General features: G+C 52.8%; 1 protein-coding gene across 2 annotated transcripts; it reads left to right on the forward strand.

The window, feature by feature from the left end:
* Nucleotides 1-1,639: 1,639 nt before the first annotated feature.
* On the forward strand, nt 1,640-25,699 carry WDTC1 (WD and tetratricopeptide repeats 1). 2 transcript variants are annotated; one of them, XM_050983227.1, is made up of 17 exons: nt 1,640-1,855; nt 2,974-3,040; nt 7,131-7,269; nt 9,624-9,707; nt 10,718-10,764; nt 11,896-12,007; nt 12,421-12,608; nt 12,997-13,179; nt 13,459-13,553; nt 14,663-14,778; nt 15,835-15,910; nt 16,507-16,603; nt 17,889-18,062; nt 21,311-21,546; nt 21,918-22,086; nt 22,487-22,679; nt 22,803-25,699. In XM_050983227.1, the coding sequence occupies exons 3-17, from the start codon at nt 7,162-7,164 to the stop codon at nt 22,998-23,000; spliced, it is 2,076 nt and encodes a 691-aa protein (XP_050839184.1). In that variant the 5' UTR covers nt 1,640-1,855; nt 2,974-3,040; nt 7,131-7,161; the 3' UTR covers nt 23,001-25,699. The 2 variants fall into 2 exon arrangements, with proteins under 2 accessions (XP_050839184.1, XP_050839183.1); XM_050983226.1 differs by lacking the exon at nt 2,974-3,040.

Below are 25,699 nucleotides of genomic sequence, written 5' to 3' on the forward strand. Positions count from 1 at the left end.
ATCCTAGTCCAGCTCCAGGTGTCTGCAGGACAAAGCACTTACAGGGTAAGGTCTGTGTCTGTGAGACTGCATTTGCACTGGGGCATCCTAACTACAGCACAGGGTGTGAAACTGAACTTTATCTGCAGGTTGTGGGGTTTTACACTGAATTTCCTTTTTTTTCTGTGCAGCGTAGGTTGAGGACAGAGAAGGAGACAGGTACTTACTGAAATGCCTTTTAAAATGAATAAGAATTAAAAATGCCTTTTGTATGACTGAAATGTCAGCACTGTGGAAAGGGCAGGCTCTGAGGCAGGTTTATTCCTGGCTCCTGCCCCTTTCCTTGGAGCAGCCACAGCCCTGTTCCACGAGGATCCTCTCCTGCAGGAGCACTCCTGGTGTGCATTCCCAGCTCTCAGAGTGCAGGAGGAAACTCCAGGTCTGACAGCCCTGGCACCCTGGCACCAGCTGGAGAGAAAATCCAGCTCCCGTGCCCCAGTTTTCCCTCCACCAGCGAGGAAAACTTCCATGTCAAGGGCATCTGAAGCCTGCCTGATTTCTGCCCGGAGCTTTGGGTCCCCATGGAAATGGCATCTGAGAAAAGAAGATAAAACCCTTTTGTGAGGATGGATCCCGATTACCGTTGGTTTAATTAGAAACTGGACTGGTGCAGAGGCAGCAATTAACAATTACCTGCTGTAAAGGACTTTGACAGCAGCTGAATGGGTTAATGCCTTGCGAGGTGGAGACAAATCATTGCAGCTGTCACTTGAGGCTGGAGGTGCCAGGAGGAGTCCTCAGGCCTGATCTCTGATTTAAGGGGCTTTCCCTCCTTCTTTTGGAATAACCAAGGAGGAATTATCTGGGATCATCTGGCAGCCAGGGAATTAAGTTCCAAATGAAAATTTAAACTATTCATTGCGCTTTATTAGCAGGCTTCAGGAGTGTTTAATTGTGGAAATACGTTATAGGGAGGTGAATGGGTGAGTTTTGATGTCTTTCACCCACCTCCCCTTTTTGGGAGGGTTCATTAAGAGGGTTGGGACTCGCTTGTCCTCAGTGTCCCCAGGGCGGGTGGCGGCGGGAGGACAAGGCGAAGGGAAGGATTTTGCAAACACTGCCACCCCCTGGCTCTTTGCTCTCTGTTTTATAAAGAGGTCTATAACAAAGCGGGGTCTCGGTGCCGCTGGGCTGGGCTGCGGTGGTTCTTCTGCAGGGGCTCGGTGCCAGCCCGGCTGTGCCAGGTCAGGGAGGCACGGACGGTCCGGGGGGGTCCCCCAGGGCCAGCGGGCTCAGCTCCTCTGCCCGGAGCAAAGGCTGGCAGGACTGGGTGAGGACAGGAATGGCCTTAAGCTGGTGGAGTGTAAGTTTAGGTTGGATTTTGGGAAGGAATCCTTCCCTGGGAGGGTGGGCGAGCACAGGGTGCCCAGAGCAGCCGTGGCGGCCATCACTCCCATTAACTACATCTCCCAGCAGCCCCTTCGCGCCGCCACGCTCCCGCCCCCCCCGACGCCGATTGGCGGATCTCTCCTGGTCAGTTTCCTCCCTTTCCATTGGCTCCGTGAGCCGTCAGTTCCGGCGCGGCAGCAGGCAGGAAGGGGCGGAATTCACGAACGGGATTTACGCCTTTTGCGCGGGGCGGGGCGCGGCGGCGCGCGGGGGGGGCGGTTGCGCAGTTGGCGTGGCGCATGCGTAGCGCGCGGCGGCGGGGGGCGCAGCGCAGCCCCGGACAGCTGGCGGGGGTACCGAGGGCCGGGGGCGGGGGGCACGGCCGGGGCCCCGCCGCGGCCCCTGCGCTGCGTCCCGCTCTGCCCCGCATGGATGGAGCCTCGCAGCCTCCAGTGCCCGCTGCGCTCGCGCCCGGGAGGCCTGACAGGTAACGGGCCCCCGCGGGCCGGACGGGCCCCGCCGCCCTGACAGAGCCCCCCAGCCCGATCCCTTCCGTGCCCGCCGCCCCCCGTGCCCCCTTCGCTGGCAGCTGCACCCCGTGCCCCCTTCGCTGGCAGCTGCATCTGCCGGGCCCCGTGTCGGTGCTCCGGCCCGGTGCCCCGTTCCCTGGCAGCTCTGCCCGCGGTGCCCCGTTCGCTCCCAGTCAAGCACACCTCGTCCCCCTTCCCTGCCAGCCGCACTTCCCTTCCTGCCAGCTGTGCCCCTGAACCCTCCTGCCTGTCAGCTGCCTGCCCTGCAGGCCCCAACCCCTTCCCTGACAGCTGCATCCCCCTTCCCTCTCAGCTGCCCCCTCACCTCCCTTTCCTGACATTTCCCCCCTCCCCAAGCTCTGTCCGGTGTCCTCTTTTTCCCCCGAGGTGTCACCCCCTTCTCTTTACCAGGAGTCTGACTGCCTTTCGGGGTCTCTCCTTTATCCATCCTCCCACCCCAGCCCCTCGCCCCCATTTTCCCCCGGCCCTGCATCATCTGCTGGTGCCACCCCTGCCAGGTACAGCTGCTGCTTTCTGGCTTCCTTTCCCCCTCCCGCCCCTGGCACTGCCCTCCTCACATTCCTGCCCCCTTTCCTGGGTGTGACCCTGCCCTGCTCCCTCCTCTGCTCACTGTCCCCTGCCAAAGCCTTCCAGACACGCTCCCTGCCCTGCTGGGTGTGCTGCAGCCCCTTTCCTTGGGGAGGGGATCAGCCTCTGCTCCTGTGCCACTTAAACTCCTCCTGGAGCTGCTGGACCTTGCGGGACTTGCTGCTGGGGTGTTGCCTGTGCCGGCTGAGGGCTTCTCTGTTATCTTCCCTTTTCCCCTGGGTGTGTCAGCTGGGGTCAGGGGGAGGCAGGGTTGCAGTGGGAGGGCTGAGCTGCGAGCACCGTGTGTGTCAGAGTTCCCCTGTGCTGCCTCTGCCAGGGCTCCCATCCCACCTCCTCTCCTGGCTCCCTGCTCCAGCCCTCTGTCCTGGGAGCCACTGCTGCTCCGGACAGCTCCTTCAGCTGGAGAAAAACCTTCTTTTAACAAGGTGTTTGCTGCTAACCAGGGCATTCCCTCTTGGTTTTTCAGGTTTCCTTAGGGGGGAAAAAAAAATCCTATCTACACATTTTGCTCTGTGACCTCTTGGGAAGTCAAGGTAAAGAGGGCAGGGAAATAAGTTGTGAGGATAAAGAAGCCTCTCAGGGCAGGTTCTGGGTGGTGTTTGGAGGGGTGAAATAATTTGTAGGTGCTGAAGGGAAGGGCCTGAGGAATCTTCCCTTGGGATGAGCTGTGTATCCAGAGGCTCGTGGTGTGCAGAGTGCTGCTTTTTTCCAGTGACCTTGAGTTTGGAGCCTGAGACACTTGGGCACATCCAAGCAGTTTGGAACGGGATTGCTTGTTTAAAAGTGCTGATTTCAGGAGTCCTGCTGCTCTGTGGGGCTCCTTGGGGCAGGTGGAGCTCTCCCAAAGGGTGCTGGTGCCAAGGCTGGGGCTCTGCCCCCCTGTGCAGAGCCCATCTCTGTGTTGCTGTGGTGGGAGGTGCTCAGGTGGTTCCACGAGAGGGAAATACAGTCCAGCCAGGGAGCAATCCCCCAAATCCAGGCTGTGTTGGGAGGGTTTGATGTTAAATTGATGGAGTTATTTGTGTTATCAGTGTGGAGGCTTTGTTTCCAGGCTCGGAGTGAGTGTTCCTCTCCATGCCCCGGAGTACCCTTTGGAAGTGTACTTTCCCAGGAGCTTAAGGGGCTTTTCAGTGGCTGTCAGTGCAAACAGGGCCTGCCTGGTTTGGAGCCCGTGGAAATCTGTGCCTTGTTAATTTTTGACTGTGGATCTGAGCCTTGCGAAAGCCCCGTTTGTGCCCTGCAGGGCTGTGTGGCAGAGGCCAGGGGACAGGGCAGGAGCTGCAGGTGGGCTGGTGCTCTGTGAGCTCCAGGGAGCAGTGAGAGCAGAGGCTGTCCCTGCATCCCAGGTTTTTAGTCCTGTCCGGGGTGTTCCAGGCAGGTTTGGAGCAGTGAGGGATGAGGGGAGGTTGTCCTTGAAGGGTGATAGAGAAATGTGCCCTGGTGTCACCCAAGAAATGACCCCAGAGAGGTGACAGGGTCATGGGCTGGGCTGTTGGAAGGGCCCTGGAGGATGGTTGTGCTGCAGGGCAGGAGCACCTCCAGAGCCCGGGGTGTTCAGGGCCTGGCCTGGAGCACAGAGGGAGGGCTGGGGTGATCCCAGCTGGAGCCAAAGGGAAACTGCCCGTGGAGTCAGCCCTGGGAGCAGCAGTGCAGATTTGTCCTAAATTGTCCCTCACTCTGGGACTTAATCCCTCGTTCCACCAGGGGCTGGTTGTGCTGGCTTAGTTCAAAGCCAGAAGCTGCAAGAATGGGTTAGAGCAGAATTTGCACGGTGGTTTTGCCTAAAGAGGAACATTCTTTACCAATTTCCATGGTGGAAGTTTCCAAGGAATTTCCAGTTCCTTTGGTGGTGACAAAGGCAGACTCTTTGGAGGGCTTCATGCTTGGAAGCCTTTGTGTCTAAGAAACTGGGAGGCACAGTTGATTTTTGTCTGATTTTTTTATTACATATACTTTGCAGGAGATCTAAAAATCTGGGGAGATTTTGTTTTATTCCAGGGTCAGTTTGAAACTGGAGGCTGGATCTGCCTGTGCAGTGGTGGGGTCAATAGTCTTTAGTGTTAAGAACACTTAATATTTACTTTATTTATCTCTTATTTATTTATTTATTTAATATTTGAATGATGGCACTCTGATGTCCATGGGGACTGGGAGTCTGGGACTGCGATCAGTTGTGGCTAATGCTCAAAATGTGACCTGGAATGAGAATTTGGGCTTCTTAATCCTTTGTCTGTGATTCCCTGGTAATTTAAATGTTGCCAGAGCCTTGGTAGTTGGGAATACCTGTTGAGCAACAAAAAATAACAAAAGGAAAGGGGGGAAGGCTCTTGGAGCCTTCTTGGCCAAGCAAAGGCACAAGATCTGGGAGACCTTTTGAGCCTTTAACAGCATCCCGTTGCCAAATCAAGCACTCTCCTGAAAGAGAGACACCTCAGGCTCCTGCATTCCTGTTGGACTGGGTTTTATCCAAGCCTGTTACCCAGGGTCTGGTTTCTGGGGTGGTTTTCCTCGCCTCTATTTTTTAAGAGGTAAAGTTAAGATGTCCCATGAGGTAGAAAATGCTGCACAGAGGAGTCTCTGTTGAAAAGCAGAGTTTTTAACAGTCTGTTAAGGAGTGGGGGTTTTGGGGGGTTTGGCTATTCCTTCTCTCTGTTTTTACAGAGGGGATACGGGGTATTAATGGTTTTGCAGTGACTTTTTTAGCTCCAAATTGGCCTCCTGGTGTGGGTTATTTATGGCTGTGTATGGGAGATCTGGATCTTTCTGTGCACGTGATTTTCCCACGTGTGTCCTTGAGGTCGTTTGGTGCTGTTGGAAGAGAAAGGAGCTGATTAGAAATTAGCCATAACTAGAGGTGGGAAATGTGACAAAAATACTCCCAAAGGAGCAGTGGGGTGTTTGTCAGTGGGGAGGGGACAGCCTGCCTGGCACTGGCATAGTGGGGTCCTGAGAGCCAAATCCAATTGCTCTCAGAGAGGAAGACAATAAATCTGCCTGGCAGGGAAGAAGAGGAGGAAGCTGGATGGTGCTTGGAGAGAGGAGGCTGTGGACAGAGCCTGGGAGTGTTGTAGGGAAGCTCTGAGGAGAGTGGAAGGCACTGAGGTGTGCTGGCATATTGTCCCTCTGTCTTTTGAGGATGGACTTGGAACTGCTTGAAGCCGTTCCCTCTGCTCCTGTCCCGTTCCCTGGAGCACAGCCCGACCCCCCTGGCTGTCCCCTCCTGGCAGGAGCTGTGCAGAGCCACAAGGGCCCCCCTGATCCCCCTTTTCTCCAGGCTGAGCCCCTGCCCAGCTCCCTCAGCCATCCTGGGGCTCCAGCTCTGTTCTCCTCCCTGGACACGCTCCTGCTCCTCAGTCTGTCTCCTGAAGTTTGGGGAAGCAGCTCAGAAACCTCCCAGGAGCTGCAGAGTCAGCAGATCCACCTGCCCTTGTGCCCAGGTGCTGCTGCTTCCTCCCCTTGCTGTCCTTGGGAGCCGTGCCTGAGGGAAGCTGTTGTTGTGGCTGCCCCATCCCTGGGAGTGTCCGGGGCCAGGTTGGACAGGGCTTGGAGCACCCTGGGAGAGTGGGAGGTGTCCCTGCCCCTGGCAGGTGGGACGGGAGGGCCAGTGGAAGCCCTCCTGGGGCAGCAGAGGATCAGATGAGGGTTGCCAGGGCTCCTGTTTGTTGCAGCGTTTCTGTGAAATGCTCTTGTTTCAATGAATCAGCATTTCCTCATTTAGAAGAAGAAAATTTTGGCTTGTTCTGCTTGGAAATGTTTTTAAACTAGAAGGTTACATAGGACGAAATGGGTGTTTGAAATTTCGTTTTAATTCTTTTTGTTATTTTAAAGAGAACTGTAGAAATGTCTAAATGGGCCAGGCTGTGGGATGGAAACTGGGGGAATTGCAGCATTTCTCAGGGGCTGACTGATCTTTGCTAGGCAGCCTGTCCAGCTCCGGGTTGGGACCATCACTCTGCAATTTGAATATTTTTTTAGCAGAGGTAGCCAATTCCATGGGGTTTCAATTATTTAGGTTAATACATTAAACTCCATTAAGAGTGTGCAAAACTCTTAATTTCTCCTGGAAATTCAGTTTTAACTGGTCACCTCTTTTCTCTCGCTGAGGTAATTAGGTGTTCAGCTGTGACCTCATGTTGTGATTTCCAAGGAATGTTTATGCCCTTTTGGATATTTTAGGGGTGTTTTGCTGATAATCCAATGTAGTGCACGAGAGAGAAGATGTGGTCAAAAGCATCAATGCTGAGTTTATTCACAGTATAGCCTTTGTTGGTTGTAGAGTTTGGGAAACATAACGTTGGACGTGAGTGGTCGTGGAATGGTGGGAGGGAAGCCTGGGACAGGAAACTGCTCTGGACTCCCAGGGCTTCTGCTGGCACAGAAACATGGACTTTCCAGGCTGATACAGTCCTGGAATTCTGCTCATCCTGAATTTCTCCACAAACTGGGAACGGCCTTGAGTCAGACATTCATTCTTCCGTTGTTCCTTCCCCGAGTTCCTTCAGGAGCCTTTATTCCAAAGGTTCCAGCTGTTAGCCACCTCTGTTCTGGCAGCTTGGCAGTGTGTGCGTGGCCTAACCTGTGGTGTCCCCGCCGTGTCCCTGCTGTGTCCCTGCTGTCCTGCAGGTAACTGAACACCCTCCGTGTGGATCCTGGCATGCTTGGATGCACAGCAGCTCTTCCCACTGCTTCTCTTCGTCTGCCCCACTGCAAGAAGATGGCAAAAGCCAACATCACCAGGGACATCATCCACAGGCAGATCAAGGTAGGTGTGAGCCCGTGTGCAGTGGTGCTGGCTGGAGGGAGGGGAGTCAGTGCTGGAGTGGGGAAACTCCTGGTGCTGCCTTTGCTTGGGAACCAGATCTCTGCTGCTTACATATTGATAAGCCCTGTAAGGAGCTTAGGAGAACAAACACACAGGGCCTGTCACTGTCCCTAATGGAGAGCTGGGATGAAGTCTGGCATGACAGGAGCACAGTTCCTCTCCCTGGGCTGGTTTGCCATCAGCAGCTCTGTTCCTTCTGAGTTGAAGAGAGAAATAGAGCTGCTTGTGTTTGGGCACCACAAAGGCCCTTAGCCAGCTTCCCTCTCTGCTTTCTGTGTTCTCCCCGTGTGATCTTGCCATCAGAGGTATTTCTGACTGTAGTAAAGCTAATGATCTCTGTCACAGCCTCTCTGTCTCCTTTTCTTTAGAGAGTGCTGTGTTGCTTCCTTTGTGTAGGGGAAAAAAAAACTTGTGCAGTGGTGGGATCAGTCATCTGATGGCTGCTTTGGTGGAATATCAACGTGAAAGGACTGGCTGCAGCAGACACAATAGGCAATTATTGCTGGGACTCAGAGGCCTGAAATCATTTGCAGCTTTGCTGATAATCAGCATTCAGGAAAGGGATCTGTGAGTGGCCAGAATAAGGAACTGGGAGCTCGAGTGCTCACTTTGCAGTTTGGTACCAAACTCTGTTATAAGCTTGTAATTCAATCCATGTGCAAAGATTTGTTTTGCTGCCCTAACAAGGAAGGGCTGGTTCTGTGGTTTGAGCCCTAGCCTGGGACTGTCTCAGACTGTCTGCTCTGTCAGACTTTGACGTGTGACCTTGGGAAGATTGCTAAGTCAGGCAGTTCCTTGTAGGAAAAGCAGTATCCTGCCCCACAGCCCTCACAAAGCCACTGAGGCTGCAGCAGCCCAGAATTACACTTGCAGCACCTTGCATGGGCCGTGCAGTGCTGCAGGAGTGCTCTCCACAAAAGTACATCAAGGGATTTGAAGTCTGTCATGGAAGCTCCTACAAAAAGCCTGGTTTGTTTTTCCTCCAGTGCTTTTATGTCTGTCTCCATTCTGTCTTCAAATAGCTTTTGGGGTGTGGAGTTCATGACTGAGCACTGGGCTGGGAAGGGAATTCAGCACTTCTGTGTGTGCTCTGGGACTGCTGATGTGCTCCGAGCACCACCAGGGAGGTGTTTTGGGCACCACCAGGGTGATTTTGACATTGGTGTTCCCATCTCTAAATGCTGGTGACAAAGGATTGAGTTGACAAGTGTGGCATGGAGTGAGACCACAGCTGGGTCAAGTCCTAGGGAAGAATCTCCATTTAGATGCTCCATCCAAAATCTGACTGGCATTCTCTCTCCTTCATTCCTGCCTCTGCAGTTGGCCTTCTTTCATCAGAGCCATCTGCTGATGCATCTGTGAGCCCTGTGAGATCACAGGGGAAACAACTGTCCTGCTTTCCTTCACCTTCATTTGTACTGACGCAGTTCTGTGGCAGCTGTTCCCATCCCTCTGGAACAGCCTGTGCACTGCAGCTCTGCTCCCTGCCTGAGGAACAGCCCATCCCTGAAGGCAGCTGGCCAGTTCCACTCCCCAGCTCCTCACCCCGTGCTGCTGCTGCCTTGGGACAGGCTCTGCAATGGCACAGTTCTCCTGGGCAGCTCTGCTCCACTACTGCTGTGCTCGGGGCTGAGGTCCTGCTGAAATCCTTGCCAAGGGATGATAGCAGCATTCCCAAGTTCTTCCATATCTTCCGGTTCAGGCCCCAGGCAGGGTCAGCTCACTGTGCCTCAGTGTGGGTCTCCCAGAGCTGGTTCTGCCTCCTCAGCTGGAGCCTGGCACTGAGTTACACAGCATTTTAAACTAGTTCGGGGCAAAGATTAAGATTTGCCCAACTGGAGATGTTCAGAGGATGGGAGGGCTGGAGAGGGAGTTGTCACAAGGATGTGTAGTGATGGGACAAGGGGCAATGGCCTTGAGCTGAAGGAGCACAGGGTTAGATGGGATACTGGGAAGAAATTATTTTCTTTGAGGGTGGGCAGGCCCTGGCACAGGGTGCCCAGAGCGGCTGTGGCTGCCCCTGGATCCCTGGAAGTGTCCAAGGTGGACAGGGCTTGGAGCAGCCTGGGACAGTGGGAGGTGTCCCTGCCATGGCAGGGTGGCACTGGGTGGGCTTTGAGGTCCCTTCCTACCCAAACCATTCTGGGATTCTGTGACTCCCTACTACAGTACAGGACCTGTGAACCCCCCCCCAGTGCCTGGTGGGATTTTTAACCTTGAAGAATGTTCTCTGGAGGGCAGAAGGAGTGTTGGTGTGCCGTGCTCAGTGTTGGTGGTGCCTTTTGCTCCTGCAGGAGAGGGGAGCGCTGGGCTTCGAGCGCCACTACCACGTCACCGACCCCTTCATCCGCCGCCTGGGGCTGGAGGCTGAGCTGCAGGTGAGTGTGCAAGGGAAGCCAGCTCCTTGGGGTGCCCCTTGCTGCAGGAGTGCATCAGCTGCTCTGGTTTATCAGGTCACTACTGATTCCTTGGTCCCCCAAACTGCATTAGAGCCAGGGGCTCAGTGAGAGCTGGCGTGAGCTCTCTGCGCTGCCTGGTGTGCCTAGAGGAGAACCTTTAACAGGGTGGGCACCACCTCACCTCAGCACTGGTGCCTAGGAAGACAATTGTCAGCTGTTCAGCTCTAATGGGATCCCTAAGGAACAGGCTGTAGAGCTCTCTGACATACCATAGGAAAGATGTTAAGATTGTACAGAATATTCTGGGTTGGAAGGGACCCACAGGGATCACTGAAGTCTTAAGTGAACAGCCCCCTCTGGGGGTCAAGCCCACAGCCTTGGCATTATCAACACCCTGCTCCACCCCACTGGGCCAACCTCTAACACATCAGTTATCTTGGTTTGGGGGAGAAAAGGATTATTTTGTCCCCCTTTTCAGTCACATCTCCCCCATCAAATGCAGCTCAACACTCCCCCACTTCCTGGTGCAGTCGTTGGTTAATGTGGATGAAGATGGATGATGTAGTCACCCAGCAGCAAGGTGCTTCTAACAGAGCTATCAAAAGTGCATTTTCCCTCTGTTCCCAGAGTGCCTGTACATGTAATTTGTCAGCCTAGCCAAGGGCTTTGGAAGCAAAGTCACCTTTCCATGTGTACAGCAGGATTTCAGCTGTAGCCTCTGAGACTAAACTGCCATTTTATTCAACACTACCTTTTTCCATTTGTTTCATTTTGCCTTTTCTACCCCGACTGCTCTACCATGTCTGTCTTTTCTGGAGGTGCTTATCTACTAAGTGTGTGGAGTTCTTTGCAGGGTTGGAATAAAAAAACCCTGCTTTTATTGGAAAAAGTTATTTGTGAAGAGCTCACTGTGTCCTTGTCTTAGGACAGCTCTGTTTGATACATCTGAAGTTTGACTAATGCCATCTTCCCTTGCCTCCTTCCCTCAGGGTCACTCTGGGTGTGTCAACTGTCTGGAATGGAATGAAAAAGGAGAGTAAGTATGTGGCTTCATTTGGGGAATCAGCAAAGCCATAACCCCAGGTTTTCCCAAGAGTTGGATGTAGGTCATGTTATCATAAGCAGCTGCTTCCCATTTCTAGTAAAGTGGAGCTCAAGCTCAAATTTTGAGCTGTAGTAGAGCTCACACTTCAAAAGAAGCTTTATTTTGTTAAATATATCTGGATATTATTAGAAATGCCCCTTTAGTGAGTTCAGAAGGGAAATGGTCAGACTAAGAAGTGGAGATTGAAGGCTGCTTCTCTCCTCTTAAGTGGTATTACAGATTATAATGGATCTTTAGGATTTGCCCAGCTGGTGGTGACATTTCCCCACCCCCTTCACCATTGCTGTTAAAAGCTGCTGCTGGGGGACAGATATCCAAGGGAAGGAGGTAGAGAATTCACCCCTCTGCAATTTCAGAGGGACACTAAAGAGCAACTTCCAGTAAGCAAGTGGAATGAAGAGTTTCTGTGTGAGAAATGATTGGATTGGAGGAAGAGTGGGTATTTCTGCACATGCCTCTTACAGTGTCCAAAGTCTGCCCTCTGATACTCTTCAGCATTATTTACCAGGGAAAATTTCATGTGCTTGAAAGAGAATGGCTAAGTTTAAAAGAGCTGAGAGTTGCAGATGTCAGATTCATTTGGTCCAGATGCAGATGGATGGACAAGGCCAAGAGCACCTTGCAATGACTTTAAAAGCAGTTTGTGGTTCACCCCCCTAGCCCTGGGACTGCCTGGGCACCTTTGGGGGTGGGAATGAAGGCCTTGGCTGGGCTTCAGAGCTGGTGTGGAGCAGTTAACACAGCCAGGGCAGTGGGGAAGGTGGAGGCCCTGCACTTTGCTGTTGACCAAACGCTCCTGCTTTCCCATCGTGGTGCGGGTGAGATCCTTCAGTCAGCTGTGCTTTCTCTGGAATTGCTTTTTGTCTGCTTTAGCTCCTAGACCTGGCTGAAGGGAGGGGTGCACGGTGAGCAGCAAGAGCAGAGAGCTGAGGGAGGAGAGGAAATGGGCTGGTTAGGGCTGAATTAACTTAATGGATGTCTGTGGTCAAACAGCTCCACAGACCCGGGCACGCTGTGGAGCAGAAGAATTCATGGTGCATATTTGTCTCCTGTTCCTTTTAGCTTGTTGGCCTCTGGCTCTGATGACCAGCATACCATTGTGTGGGATCCTCTGCACCACAAGAAACTCCTTTCTATGCACACAGGACACACTGCAAACATCTTTTCTGTCAAGGTATGTGCTTAGAAGGAACGAACAGCTAACAGAAACAGCAACCTGAGCAGTAAAAGGATAAATCCTTGCTAGGAAACATTTTCCTGCAAACAGTTTCACCCCCCCCCCCCAAAAAAAAAAGTAATATTTCTAATTATGGGTAAAAGGATTAAATCGAATGTTGCACTTAGTTTATGCAGATCTCAGGCTTATTCTCTCAGTGAATTGGAAGGAAATGGTTGTAGCAAACTGGGATGTGTGATGAAGACACTCTGTGTGTCCTGCTGGAGCTGATGATTCTTGAGTGTGCATGCTGACCTGTGTAAAAGGGAATAACACGGGTTAGCCCACGTTCCTGCTCTGTGCCTGCCAGGGTGTCCATGTGAGCAGCCCCAGTGCTGCTCCAGGCTCAGTGTCCAATCCCTCTGCCGCAGTTCTTGCCGCACTCGGGGGATCGGATCCTCATCACGGGAGCTGCAGATTCCAAGGTGCACGTCCATGACCTGACTGTCAAGGAGACCGTGCACATGTTTGGAGATCACACCAACAGAGTGAAGCGGATTGCCACGGCTCCCATGTGGCCAAACACCTTCTGGAGTGCAGCAGAAGATGGCTTAATCAGGTACAGAATTCCAGTTGGTTTGGTTTTGGGAACCATCCCAATGTGTGCTATGCACAGACCTGAAGAGGGGCTGTCTCTGTACTAAACAGCTTAAGCTCATCTCTCTTTTCCTAAAACTGGAAAGATTTATCTTGTAGAGCCATAAATACTCTCCTCAGCTCCTCCAGTTTCCTCGCTGCTGGAAAGGGAGGCCAGGAAAGGAACAGGTCATGACTTGGGAGTTTAATTTGGACCTTGGATAAATCTGTGCACATTGCAGATCTGCTTTTAATGATTATCCTGGTACCGAGGCCTAGTGAGTGCTGTCCCAGCTCAGGACCTTGCACCAGTCTGTTCTGCTGCTTCTGTTACCCCGTGACACGTCTGCCTCACTGCCACCCCTTTGCAGGCAGTACGACCTGCGGGAGAACAGCAAACGTTCCGAGGTCCTGATAGACCTGACTGAGTACTGTGGGCAGCTGGTGGAGGCCAAGTGCCTGACAGTGAACCCCCAGGACAACAATTACCTGGCCGTGGGGGCCAGCGGGCCCTTTGTGCGGCTCTACGACATCCGCATGATCCACAACCACAGGTAACAGCACCTGGCTCCAGGCAGGCTCCTGGGGCTGGGATCTGCTCGGGGCTCTGGTGGGAAGAGGCACTTGCAGGGATCCAGCACTCACCTCTTTCTGGGAGGTTTCACTCCGTTTTTTCCGTCACCCAGAGTCTTTTGGCTGAGTGCACCGGGGCGGTGTGAGGCTGGTGACCCCATAGCTGTGTGGGCAGCTGTGTCCTCGTGGGTGGGCAGTGTAGATGAGGCCTCCAGCAGCTGCCTGCTGTGGTTATCATGAGGCTGTTCCTCTCTCTGTAGGAAAAGCATGAAGCAGAGTCCCTCGGCTGGCGTGCACACCTTCTGTGACCGGCAGAAGCCCCTCCCGGACGGGGCGGCTCAGTACTACGTGGCAGGTACGGGCCCTGCTCTGGGTGGCACTGGGGGTGGCCTGGGGACTTCCCTGCTGCAGACAGAGTGAACCCATCACACACAAACCCCTGCCCAGGGCAGCTCTTCCATGGGATGTTCCGTGGAGTTGCAGGTTACTTCACTGGGGTGGTGAACTAGCCTTGCTGCTTTTTGTCCAGCATCAATGTGTTTTTGTCTCTGGAAGGTGAAGGATTGGATATAACCTGGGCTCTATAGGCTTTCCTGGAACTGGTCCCAGTTCAAAACCTTTTTGGCACAGAAGTGACTTGTCCTCATCCTGCAGATAAAGAATCAGTGATGCAGTATCTGAGCAGTCTAGATGACATTTTTCTCCAGCGCTCATTATTTACTATCTTCTACCCCAAAATGTTTGGGTCTTTTGGTTTTTCTTTTACAATATCTCAGACCAGCAGTTCAGCAGACCCGTTCTGACAGTCCTGCTCCTGATGATTCCCACTAGAGGATTCCTCAGGTCTCCTGAATTGGTCATGCAACACATCTGCTGTCTGAAGAACAGAACCTGTGTGTGAGCTGAATATTTAGGAGCTTTGGTTTCCTTGTGCTGAGGGCTTTATTAAGGAAACCTAATTAGGGGGTTGAGGATGGAGGTATTTGCAGATGGCCACAAATCACAAAAGCCAAATCCTAGTGAATCCCCAAAACTGAGATTTGCTGGGTTCTGGAGGCTCATTGTGAACAAGGCAGTTACGATTCTTGTCTTCACGTGGGGTGGCTGTGCAGAATTGGAGTAAAGCAATCACAGCACGGTCGGGGTTGGAAGGGACCTTAAAGCACACCTTGTTCCCCCCTGTGCCATGGCCAGGGACACCTTCCATAGACCAGGTTGCTCAAAGCCCCATCCAGGCAGGCCTTGGACACTTGCAGAGATGGGGCATCAGCACCCAGAACCTGTGAAAAGGCACCTGTGCATGTGTTGGTTCCTCGTGGAAGGATCCCGTAAAGAGTGGGAGATGGAAAATCCCGTAGGTGCTTGTGCTCCATGGCTTTGCCCTTGTAAAAGGGAGCAGCTGGGCTAGGACAGAGACAACAGTTGAGAGTTAAGCCAGTAATCATGGACTTGTCCTCTCCCCAGGGCACCTCCCAGTGAAGCTGCCAGACTACAACAACCGGCTGAGGGTCCTGGTGGCCACGTACGTCACCTTCAGCCCCGACGGCACCGAGCTCCTGGTCAACATGGGAGGGGAGCAGGTAAGGGGGCAGAGCAGCTCCACACTGGGGCACTGGACGTTGTGGTGTGATACTGAAAACAGGTAATGTGAGGGGTTTTAGACTGATTAATTCAGGCTAAATGCTTGGGATTAGGGATATATTTGTTACACTGTCACTGATCAAAGTTAAACCACGTTCTGTTGTGGTTTTCCAATTCACATTTCTCTCTCCGGAAGAGGGGAAAGAAAATAAACAAAACCAGTTCTGGAGCTGACCTTTGTTGACCTAGAAAGGATTTCATAACTCATTCTTGAAACATCAAACTGCTTCTGTAATAGAATGTAGTGAGTAAGGAACTTGGAGAAGCAAAGGCCTTCACCTGGAATATTGATTGCTTTAATTTTAAGCTCTGGGTGTTATTCATGGATCCTTTGTAAAGCCTATCAATGGAATGAGAAAATCCTCCTGACAGCATTAATCAGCGTGGATTAAACAGGACCTCTGCTCGTGGGCAGGTTGCACTGTGCTTGTCCTCTCCAGCTCCTTCTCACATGTGCACTCGCTCCCTTTAGGAGAGGGTGAGCTGTGGGTCTGGCCTGTCCCAGTACAGCTGTAAATTAGGATTTCACAGAGCTGCCCTGGCAGTTTCTTGGGAAATACTGGTTTCATCTTAGAGAGACTTTTCCTCTGCCTCTTTTATGTCAATAGGTGTTTGGTATCTTCATTATCATGGTGTTAATTGAAATATCTTAGTTGCTTAATTGAAATATGAAGCTTTCTGAGCAGGTTGGTCAGTGGTCAGGTCATGTTTTAAACTCTGCAGGTGTGGAGTAAGACCAGGTTCCTCAGTGTTGTTCTCAGTGTTGTTCTCAGTGTTTCTCAGTGTTGTTTCTCTCTCAACTGGGCTGGACTGGGACACACCCCAGATGCTGCTGCCATCCCTTGTGTATCCCTCTATAAAAAGGATTCCCAGTGAGAAAACTGGAAATAGCAAACACAAGCATGGAACTGTGTATTGACTGAGCCCGCTTTTATTTCTGACTTGAGCATCTCTGCTTTGCAGACTTGTCTCATGCTCTTTTTTCCTTTCCTCAGGTCTATTTGTTTGATCTGACATACAAACAGCGACCATACACTTTTCTCCTCCCAAAGAAGTGCCACACTTCAGGGGGTAAGTGTGGTGCTGTCACAAAGGCAGCGAGCAGCAGAGGGGAGTTGTGTCCTGCAGGGTTCATTCTCAGGGTGCAGGAGCAGAGTGAAGCAGGGTGTGAGTGCTGGGCTGCTTCTGCAGTGCAGTTCATGCCCTGGTGCCAAAATCCTTCTGCAGTGGGACAAAACACGAGGGCAGAGGTGACCTGTGGAGAGGGGGGTGAAGGAGAGTGCCTAAAGCTGTGCTCAAGGATTAAGCAAACTGTTCAGTGGTTGAGATCCTGGGATCCTCCCAGACCATTCCAGGATTCCATGATACCCTAACCATGGCCTGAAATCAGTCCAAGTTAGGATGGGATTGGAACCTCCTTAGCACTTAGTTTTGTGTGTGTCTAGTTTTCTGATCTAGAGCTGTATTGCAAAGGACACTGCAGAGATTTGTAAATAAAGAGGACAAATCTCATCCAGGTGGCTGGAGCAGGTGGAATCATGGAAGTTTTGTTTCTGCTCTGGATGGGGCTGTTGGGTTGGGTTGGCCCTGCTGTAAAACAAACCCTGGGTTTGTATAACCTACATTGATTCTTAGCATGGTTGTATGTATCTTTTTCTAACCCTCAGAAGTGCAGAATGGCAAAACCTCAACCAATGGAGTCTCCAACGGGATCCATCTCCACAGCAACGGCTTCCGCCTGGCCGAGGGCAGGGCCCACGTGAGGTGAGGGCACAGCTGCCCCTCCTGGGGCTTCTGTGGTTTGTCCTTGGCCTCTCACAGGGTGAGGTGCTGCCACAGAGGTGTCACCTGCTGACCCCTTGCCCTGTTCCTGGATTTCCAGGTGGCCTCTGTCCTTGGGGCTGTGTTGGCCTCTTGTGCCTGGGTGGTGAACAGGAGTCAGATCAGGCAAGAGCATCCTGGGAGGATTTTTCCTCTTATGATGAATTAAGGTGGACAAAACTAAGAAGTGATTTTTCGGGCCTGGAAGCAAAGTGTCCTGAGTGGTGGTTGCTTCCTGGCCTGCAGGATCTGTGTGTTGACAGTGCCAGAGGCTGGCAGGTGAAGGAACCTTGCTTACCTCTGCCGTGTTTTGGGCACTTGCCTGCTGCAAACTGAAGTGAAGCAGCCAGAATTGCTCTGTGACAACACAGGAACACTACTGCCATTCCTAGCATGGGAGCTAGGACTGGATGGAACCTCCTCTATTGCTCCTGCTGATCTTTCTTCAAAACAAAATGCATTTGGGCTGAAGGAGCAGCAGCACATCTTGGTGGCTGTTTTTCTTCCAGCTGATGAGACTTGGTTCAAAGTCAAGACACTTACTTAATACCATATATGGGTAGTCTGGGTTCCTCCAGAGTCACTTTGGGGACTGTTTCAGCTCCTCTCCTCTAGATGGCCCCTCCACCGCGGCAGCAGGAACAGGGCTGGAATTTTGGGTTGTGAGCATGGTGAGCTCAGATGCTTCTGCCTGTGCATTGCTAAAAGAGCACTGGAAACGTTGTTTATGCAGTCGAAACAAAGACCTCTTGGTGAAGTCTGCTGCTTAAAATACCCACTACTCAATTTGGAGTGTGTCTCTGTAGATGAAGAAAAATTGGAAACAGTCAAATGATGGTCACACTGATGTAGTGAGACTGCCAGAGGGTGGGGGGCCCTGGCACAGGGTGCCCAGAGAAGCTCTGGCTGCCCTGGCAGTGCCCAAGGCCACGTTGGACGGGGCTTGGAGCACCCTGGGCTAGTGGAAGGTGTTCCTGCCCATAGCAGGGGGTGGAACTGGATGGGCTTGAAATTCTCTTCCAACCCAAACTATTCTGGGATTCTGTGGTCAAAACCAAACTTTCCTCTTAAACTCCAGTTCTTCAGGTGCAGAGTGCCTTCTGCCTTTTCCTGAATCTTTTATTAGGAAGTCTAGCAACCACTAGCTAAGCTGGAACCAAGCACTGCAGACTGTGACCTGGAGTGAAGGATGTAGAACTTACCTGTGCTGCTCCCTTCTTCCCCTCAGCCCCCAGGTGGAGTTGCCCCCGTACCTGGAGAGGATCAAGCAGCAAGCCAACGAGGCCTTTGCCTGCCAGCTGTGGACACAGGCCATCCAGCTGTACAGCAAGGCTGTGCAGAAGGCCCCCAACAATGCCATGCTCTATGGGAACAGAGCTGCTGCCTACATGAAGCGCAAGTGGTAAGGGGCAGTGCCACTGCAGGGGACTGCCAGGGCCACCTGGGTCAAGGGCCTGGTGTCCCTCTGGCAGGGGGGGTTGGGATCATCAGACTGAAACACAGCTGGGCACCTCTGGCACAAAGGGGTGGCCCAGCAGTCTGTGCTGGACAAATTCTGGGAGGCACAGCTGGGAAGCAGCCCACTGTGTCACCTACTAATGTGCTGTGTGGAATCCTGATCCTTTCCTGTTGAAAAAGAAGCCCCAAATGCACATCTGATTCACAGCATTCTGGATGTCTCCAAGGGTGTCTGTGTTTCTTTGGGTGGCTCTGATTTGCATTAAAGAAGGGCTCTTAAATCTGCTGTCAACACATGACGTAATGGTGACTGTGCTTTGTAACATCCCATGACAGGAGGTTGTTCTAGGGCTGCTGGGGTGCCTTTGCTGCTGCTTTATCCAAGTACCTCACACTGCAGACACTCAGACCTGGTGGTTCCTGTGTTACCCCAGTTAACCCACGCTCCTCTGACTGGAAACAAGCCTCTGGGAGGGGTCTGGGGAGGTGGCAGATCCTTGCAGTCTGGAGAGGATTCTGCCCTGCTGGTTGCAAAACACCCTGTCAGCCTCTGCAGTAGGTAATGTCTGCTCTGACCAGTGGCCAGAGCTGCATCTGCAAGATACAGCTGAGTTATTTTAGTGCCTGTCCCCTTGAGCAGAGTAAGACTGAGTACCATGACTTGCCATTAACATATTTAAAATAGCTGTGGTCCTTCATCTCCATTTGCTTTGTGAGGATATCCTTCTCCTCTCCCTGCTGAAATCCCCAGTATGAATTCTCCTCTCTTCTTGCCAAGATAAAGAGCAGCCAGCAGTTGTTGTGACTGTTGGTAACTGGCCTACTGGCTGTTTTGCAATAGCAGAGATTTGGGAGCTGCCTCAAAAAGACCTCAGTGTTCAGAAGGAGAAGAACAATAGGTTGGGATTAAGGGATGGAGCACAGAAGCTGAGTGCTGATCTCATGAATGACATTTTTCTTATAGGAATCGTTTTTCCCGAAGGGTGTTGGCACATCTGAACCTCTCAGTGTGTCAGCTACTGCTTTGCCACGGTTTTGGGTAGCAGGAAGATGTGGAAAACACACAGAGTGGGTTTCTGTGGCATGCAGGGGGTAGGATTTAAATAGCACTGAGGTGATACCTTCCAGGTGCAGAAAAGAGGCACTTTTCTGCTTGGAACAGTTTGTGGAGTGTGGGGAAGGTGGCTGGGATGTCACTGAGCAGGGGGAGAGGCAGACAGTGACCCAAGCTGAACCACCACGTGCCTTTGAGGTGTTCTTGATGTCTGGAGCAGGAACAGGTACAGGCCACCCTCAGAACCCTGCAGGTTCTGCTTTGGCCTCATTCTCTGAATAACAGAGCAAGAAAAAAGGAAGGTCTGTAATTTCCTAACCTCCCCTTGTTCAGCTCCCTTAAGATGCTGCTCATATTTTCCAGCACTTCTAAGGCTGTCCTTTGAAATTTTGCTCCTAAAAGCCAACTGCATCCCCCTCTGGATTCTTTCAGCAGTCCACGTTGGCAGTACTGGGCTGATTTCTAGTTTTGCACAAGCTGAGTCAATCCTGTAACAAAGGGAGAAGGCAGAGCCTGCTTTACATCCCACCATGTCCATTTCCACACCAGTCTGTTGGGCTGCCAGTGCTGGTAGTTGAGCTTGAAGGATGTTTGAGGGTGGCAAAGCAGTTTAAAAGCCCAGTCAGGTGTGCAAGTGTGTGACACCTGTCTGTCACCCTAACAGGTAGTTGCATTCCCTCTGCCTCTGAGTAAAAAAGGCCTGTTGCTGCATGTCCTGAGTTAACCCTGGCAGTGCTGCAAAGGCAGCCCTGCAGAGCCATGCTCCTGCTGCAGCTCTCATGGGCAGGGCTGTGCTGTGCCCACCTGGACAGGAGGGAGCTGCAGGATGGATGGTTTGCAGAACATGCTCCTGCTAGATTTGGAGCTGACCTTAAAAGGCCAGACACTGGGGCACCTCTTCCCTGTTCCACCTGTGCCTGAGGAGGAGCTTTACTGTGAGGGTGACAGAGCACTGGGATGGGCTGCCCACAGAGGGTGTGGAGTCTCCTTTACTGGAGATATTCAATAGCTGGACACAATCCTGAACAGGGAAGGTGTCCTGCATCACCTCCAGTGGTCCCGTCCAACCTGAGCCTTCCTGTGGTTCCCTGACAGAGATTTCAGGTGATCTGAAATTGTTGCTCTGTGAATTCATCCTCTCCTTGGGAGTGTTTTGGACCTTGGTAGGTGCAGTGCACAGAATCCTGGAGTGGTTTGGGTTGGAAGGGGCCTTAAAGCCCATCTCATTCCATTCCCTGCCATGGGCATTCCCTTCCACCATCCCAGGCTGCTCCAAGCACTGTCCAGCCTGGCCTTGGCACTGCCAGGGATGGAGCAGTCACAGTGGGGCGTGTAGGTTAGAGATACAAAACATTATCATCATGGTTATTACTATTATCAACCATCAAATGGAGCCTTGGCACTCTGTTCAGGCAGCTTGTGGTGTGTGAGCAGTTGAGGCTCAGTGCTGATAGCCCAGGTGTGTCTGCCCTGCCAGCCTGAGCTGGGCACCACACGGGGCTCAACAAGTCCCTCGTGCTCCCAGAGCACAGGCAGACAGCCCCATTGCCCCAGCCCTGAGCTCAGGCTGTGAACAGGACACCAAAACCCAGAACAGCCCATCTGCCCCAGCGCTCACTTTAGAACTCCACCGATTTTTCCTGTCAAGGTGAGGAAAGGCTCCTGCTGGAGACGTGTGTCCCTTGTGGAGGTCCTGCAGCTGCCGGCCGAGCTGTGCCGTGTGTCCACACAGGGGCACGATTGAGCTGTGACAGGGAGCCCGCCTGGCACGGGAGGGCTCTGCTGCCTGGCCAGAGGGCTGCTGCATCCTCCATCTTCAAAGGACTTCCCGAAATGTGCTGCAGCAGGGAGCTCTGCTCTCTCGCATTTAAAATGGCAGGTCAGGGCTGGCGGGGCAGCCTGGTGTGGTCACATCCCAGAGCTGCCTGTGGGCGTCTGCCGAGCCCTTGGGGAGCCTGGGCTGGTCAGGTGGTGCCCCCGAGTCACAGCAAATGCTGTTAGTGAGCTCCTGGGGTGTGGGATTGTGTAGAGAGCTGGAAACAACAAGCTGTGGAGTGAAATGAGGGCTGGGAAACAGCAGTGGAAAATGTTTGTTGTTGCTGCCTGGGCTGGCTAATCCACCGCTCTGCTTTCCTCAGGGATGGGGACCATTACGATGCTCTGAGGGACTGCTTGAAGGCCATATCCCTAAACCCTTGCCACCTGAAGGCCCATTTCCGCCTGGCCCGCTGTCTCTTTGAGCTCAAGTACGTGGCAGAAGCACTGGAGTGTCTGGATGACTTTAAAGGGAAGTTTCCAGAACAAGCACACAGCAGTGCCTGCGATGCCCTCGACAGGGACATCAATGCTGCCCTCTTCTCCAAGAGTGATAACGGTGAGTGTGCTGCTCTGGGCTTCTCCAAGGTTACACTGAAATCTAATGAGCACACAAGGACTTTCCTCCTTAAACTGCCCCTCTGAAGTAAAGCTCCAACTTCTGAGAGAGATTGATTGTTGCTGTGCACAAAAACTGGCCTGAGCCTGTTCTTTCCTTGTGCCTGGTCCTGGCTTGCTCTTGAGTGAGAGTGTGATAAAAGGAGTCTGATGTAGCCAGGAGATAATCTGGAAGGAAGGAAGCTCATGCTCTGAGCCCTGCTTCCTGCTGGAATCCTCCTTACCTCTTCTCTAAGGCTGCTGGGGTCTCCTGGGGTGTGCTTTGCTTAGAACTGCCCCAGGGGTGCTGAGGGAAACGCGTTGTCCTTGCAGCTGAAGACAAGAAGGGGGGTGGCCCCATCCGGCTGCGAGCCACGGGCCGCAAGGACTCCATCTCTGAGGATGAGATGGTGCTGAGGGAGCGCAGCTACGACTACAAATTCCGGTACTGCGGCCACTGCAACACCACCACAGACATCAAAGAGGCCAATTTCTTTGGCAGGTATGCGGGCAGATGGTGGCAGGGGTGCAGGACAGGAGTGAGCAGCAGCAGGATGAGCTGTTCTTTGAAGCCTCTCGTGTAGCCCCATGTTACTGTTCATAAAGTGACACGGGCCCTGGTTTGGAGGGTTGGGACGAGCTGACAGAGCCCTCCTCCCACGCTGCATGAGCAGCTGATGAGGAGCAGATCCACAGAGGACCTGGCTGAGCTAGCCGCTCAAAAATCCATTTGGGATTGAAAGCAGGGCTCCTGGGGATGCAGGGAGCCAGCATGGGGAGCTTTATCTGGATGTGCAAGTGTGAGGGGTGTCAGCCTGCTGATGACTGAAGCTGTGTGAAATTCTCAGCCTGCTGGAGCCTGGCTCTCGAGTGTGACCCCAGGCTCTGCTCCTCTGCCCTAGCAACGCCCAGTACATCGTCAGCGGCTCGGACGACGGCTCCTTCTTCATCTGGGAGAAGGAAACCACCAACCTGGTGCGTGTGCTGCAGGGGGACGAGTCCATTGTGAACTGTCTGCAGCCTCATCCCAGCTACTGCTTCCTGGCCACCAGCGGCATCGACCCGGTCGTGCGACTCTGGAACCCCAGGCCGGAGGTAAGAGCTGCAGCCAGAGCTGCCCTCGCTGTTGGATGCTCTCTCCTGCTGTCTTTTCCCACTGGGATCTCCCATCGCAGCAGCCCCTCCTCGGTGCTGAGTGCTGACCCCTGTGTCTTGCAGAGTGAGACCCTCAACGGCCGCGTGGTGGTGGACATGGAAGGTGCTTCCCAGGCCAACCAGCGGCGGATGAACGCGGACCCGCTGGAGGTGATGTTGCTGAACATGGGCTACAGGATCACGGGACTGACCAGCGGTGGGGCTGGAGGCTCAGATGATGAAGACAGCTCAGAGGGGCAGGTCCAGTGCCGGCCCAGCTAAAACAGAACTGCCTCTCCTTCCTCTAAATGTTTGGCTGAAAGGGAACCGAGTTTCCTTGGTCCTGAACTTTCTCTGGTGAATGACTGCACTGTTTCGCACTATGCACAGGGTAGGACAAGCTGGCAGGGGCAGGAGCGGCCGTCTCTAAACCATCACCTCCTCCTCCTCCTCCTCCTCTTCCATGGCAGTGCAGTCCGGGGTTTGCCTTTAGTGGAATTTAGTCCCAACAGGGGTCTTGAGTTGTCTGTGAGCAGTGTACCTGGTGATTATTTTTCCAGAGCTGCTGTATGATCTGGTACAGGGGCTGTTGCCTGCATTGCAGGGGGGATGTTAAATTCCTGAATAAAATACAAACCTAGGGCAGGGGTTATGGAATGAATTTACTGCAGTGATTTTGAAGGCTTGACTGTGCTACCAGCCTGTCTAGAGGCCCCTGGTTTATGGCTGTTGGCCATGAAACACCTGTTTTGTCCCATAACATCTTTCTTCTGGCTTCCATCTCAGACACGTCAGCAGATGTAGCTGTGCTGTATTGAGGACTGGAGGTTGCCTGTCTTGTGCCCCTGTCGTAGCTGAGGGATCAGTGAAGGCACTGGGTGTGTGCAGCTCCACGGGGCAGAAGGAGCTCGCCCAGTTCTGACTCCCTCCTGTGGTCCCCGAGCCCGTGCAGGGAGGTGACAGCAATGGGCACAGGCTGGATCAGAGGCCCAGGGCTTGTGTAGCTAAAGCTGCTGAGAAAAAGGGCAGGTGACAGCACCTCTCCCTTGCTCAAGGTGTGTAGCTGTGTTCAGTTTCTCCTCTCCATGTCACCTGTGCAGGAGCTGAGGCTGTTGTCACCGTGTGAATGATACAGCTACAGTCTGGAGTTGTCAGAAGCAGCGTTTTTGTGCAGCCAGCTGCTCTGTCTTGGCCAAGGTGGGCCTTCCCTGCCTCTTTGTTGGTGTAACATCAGATGGATTCGTGGTCCTCTCAGGAACCCTCCTTCCTCTCCCCACTCCCCACGCCCTGGCTGGCTGCACAGCCGGGAGCACACCTGGAAACACAGCACTGTACTTCCATTCCTTCCCCCTCCTGTAACACACAGCCCTGTTTTCCCCTCTTGCAGTTGCCAAACACTAAATACCCCACAGATCTTACACAGCTGTGCTGCAACCACCTCTGGAGGTTGTTTTTTCTAGGACTATCAACTAAGACCAAAGAGCCCCTGGAGATCTGAACCGCTCTGCGCTGTCTCGTGTCTCTTCCTGCCGAAGGCCTGAACATGCTAGCCTTGGTCCCAGGGGTGTGAGGTGTGTGTCTGGGAGTGTGTGCGCATGTGTGTGTGCTGTTCTTCCATGTGCTGCAATCCCTGGTCTTCCTGCTGCTGCCGTGGAAAGATGAGAGGCCTCCCTTTCCTCCCCTGGCTGCCTCTGGCTGCCAGGCACTGCTGAGCGCAGCTGCGCGGGGCTGCCTGAGCCAGGGCTCTGCCTTCCAGAACAATCCTGGAGCTGAGGAGCCAGAGAGGGCAGCTGGCAGCGTCTCTCCGAGGACACTGCTCCTGCAGAGACAGACAGACAGACAGACTCCTGCTGCGGCCCGGGGTGGAGCTCCCAGTGCTGCGGGAGCCCCTGACAGGGACCGGCTCCCCTGCTCTGCCCGGCCGTGGGGCAGGACCAGCAGAGCTCCCCTGGGCCAGCTGTCCCTCAGCCCCGGGGCACCTTGGTTTGTTTTCACGCAGTACCTGTGACTGTTGAGTTCACCTGGCTGGGGGCGTGGCCAGGTGCACCCCCAGCATTTGCTGCTCTTCCAAACCCAGAGGCAGCAGAAAATTCTCCTCACTTGGGTGGCTTTCTGACATGGTCTGCCCTTTCCTTTTTTTGCTTAAGGCTTCCTACTAGACATATCCTCTTTTTTTTTTTTTTTTTTTTTTCCCTTTCCCTCTTCTCCTCCCACTCAAACTTTTTTTTTCAGCTTTCAGTAGACAACATCTGTAGACTTTGATTTTTAAACTGAGAGACTGAGATGGAAAGCTCTGAAGAGAACAGACCTCTCCCTCCCCATTCACCTTTTGCTGTGGCAGCTATTTTTTGGTTTTTTTTACCCTTGTGAGACAGTGCAGCTCTTTTACCTGCCAGTTGCAGTGTGAAAGCAACCAGATTCCCTGCCTCTGCAGTGGGTTGCTGTTTTTAATGGCTGCTTTGGTTAAAAAAAAGAAGATTAATAATAATAGGAGAGAAGGGGAGAGAAAAATCTCTCTGCCTCAAGCCCCTTTTCCCCTTGCTGTGGGCAGATTACCTGCTTGTCGCTTGTTAACGAGGAATTTGTATTTATTGGTGAAGGAAAAAAAAACATGCTGGGGAAGTCAGGAGAAGATGTTGCTTTATTGACCTCTGCTGTTTACTTCAACCCCCTCTTTGGGAAAGCTTCTTCCTGCTCTTTCTGGTTAACTCTTTCTAGCCCGGGATATGCAGGGATGCCTCCTTTATTTTTGTATTCTAGCAATGGGCTCTCCGTTAGGAGACTCTAGGATTCTCTTAGTGTTGCAGTGACCATTGCTCCTCGCTTTTTTGAGTACTAAAGACGATCATCTCGTAAACTTTGCCCCTGCAGTTGTAGAGGTAACACACGAGCCTTACTGCCCTCATTAGAAGGAGCAGAAAACTTGTTTCTCTGGTCCCTGGAAGAGAAAGGGTTAAGCGATTAAACAATTCTTTGTTCTA

This window comes from Serinus canaria, chromosome 23 (genome assembly GCF_022539315.1).
Source record: "Serinus canaria isolate serCan28SL12 chromosome 23, serCan2020, whole genome shotgun sequence".
NCBI lineage: Eukaryota > Metazoa > Chordata > Aves > Passeriformes > Fringillidae > Serinus > Serinus canaria.

Bases quoted from the DNA above. Each gene is read 5' to 3' on its own strand.
- WDTC1 (XM_050983227.1), top strand. From the start codon at position 7,162: ATGCTTGGATGCACAGCAGCTCTTCCCACTGCTTCTCTTCGTCTGCCC. The intron at 14,779-15,834 runs GTAAGGGGGCAG...TCCTTTCCTCAG, and splicing joins TCAACATGGGAGGGGAGCAG to GTCTATTTGTTTGATCTGAC. The intron at 16,604-17,888 runs GTGAGGGCACAG...TCTTCCCCTCAG, and splicing joins GAGGGCAGGGCCCACGTGAG to CCCCCAGGTGGAGTTGCCCC.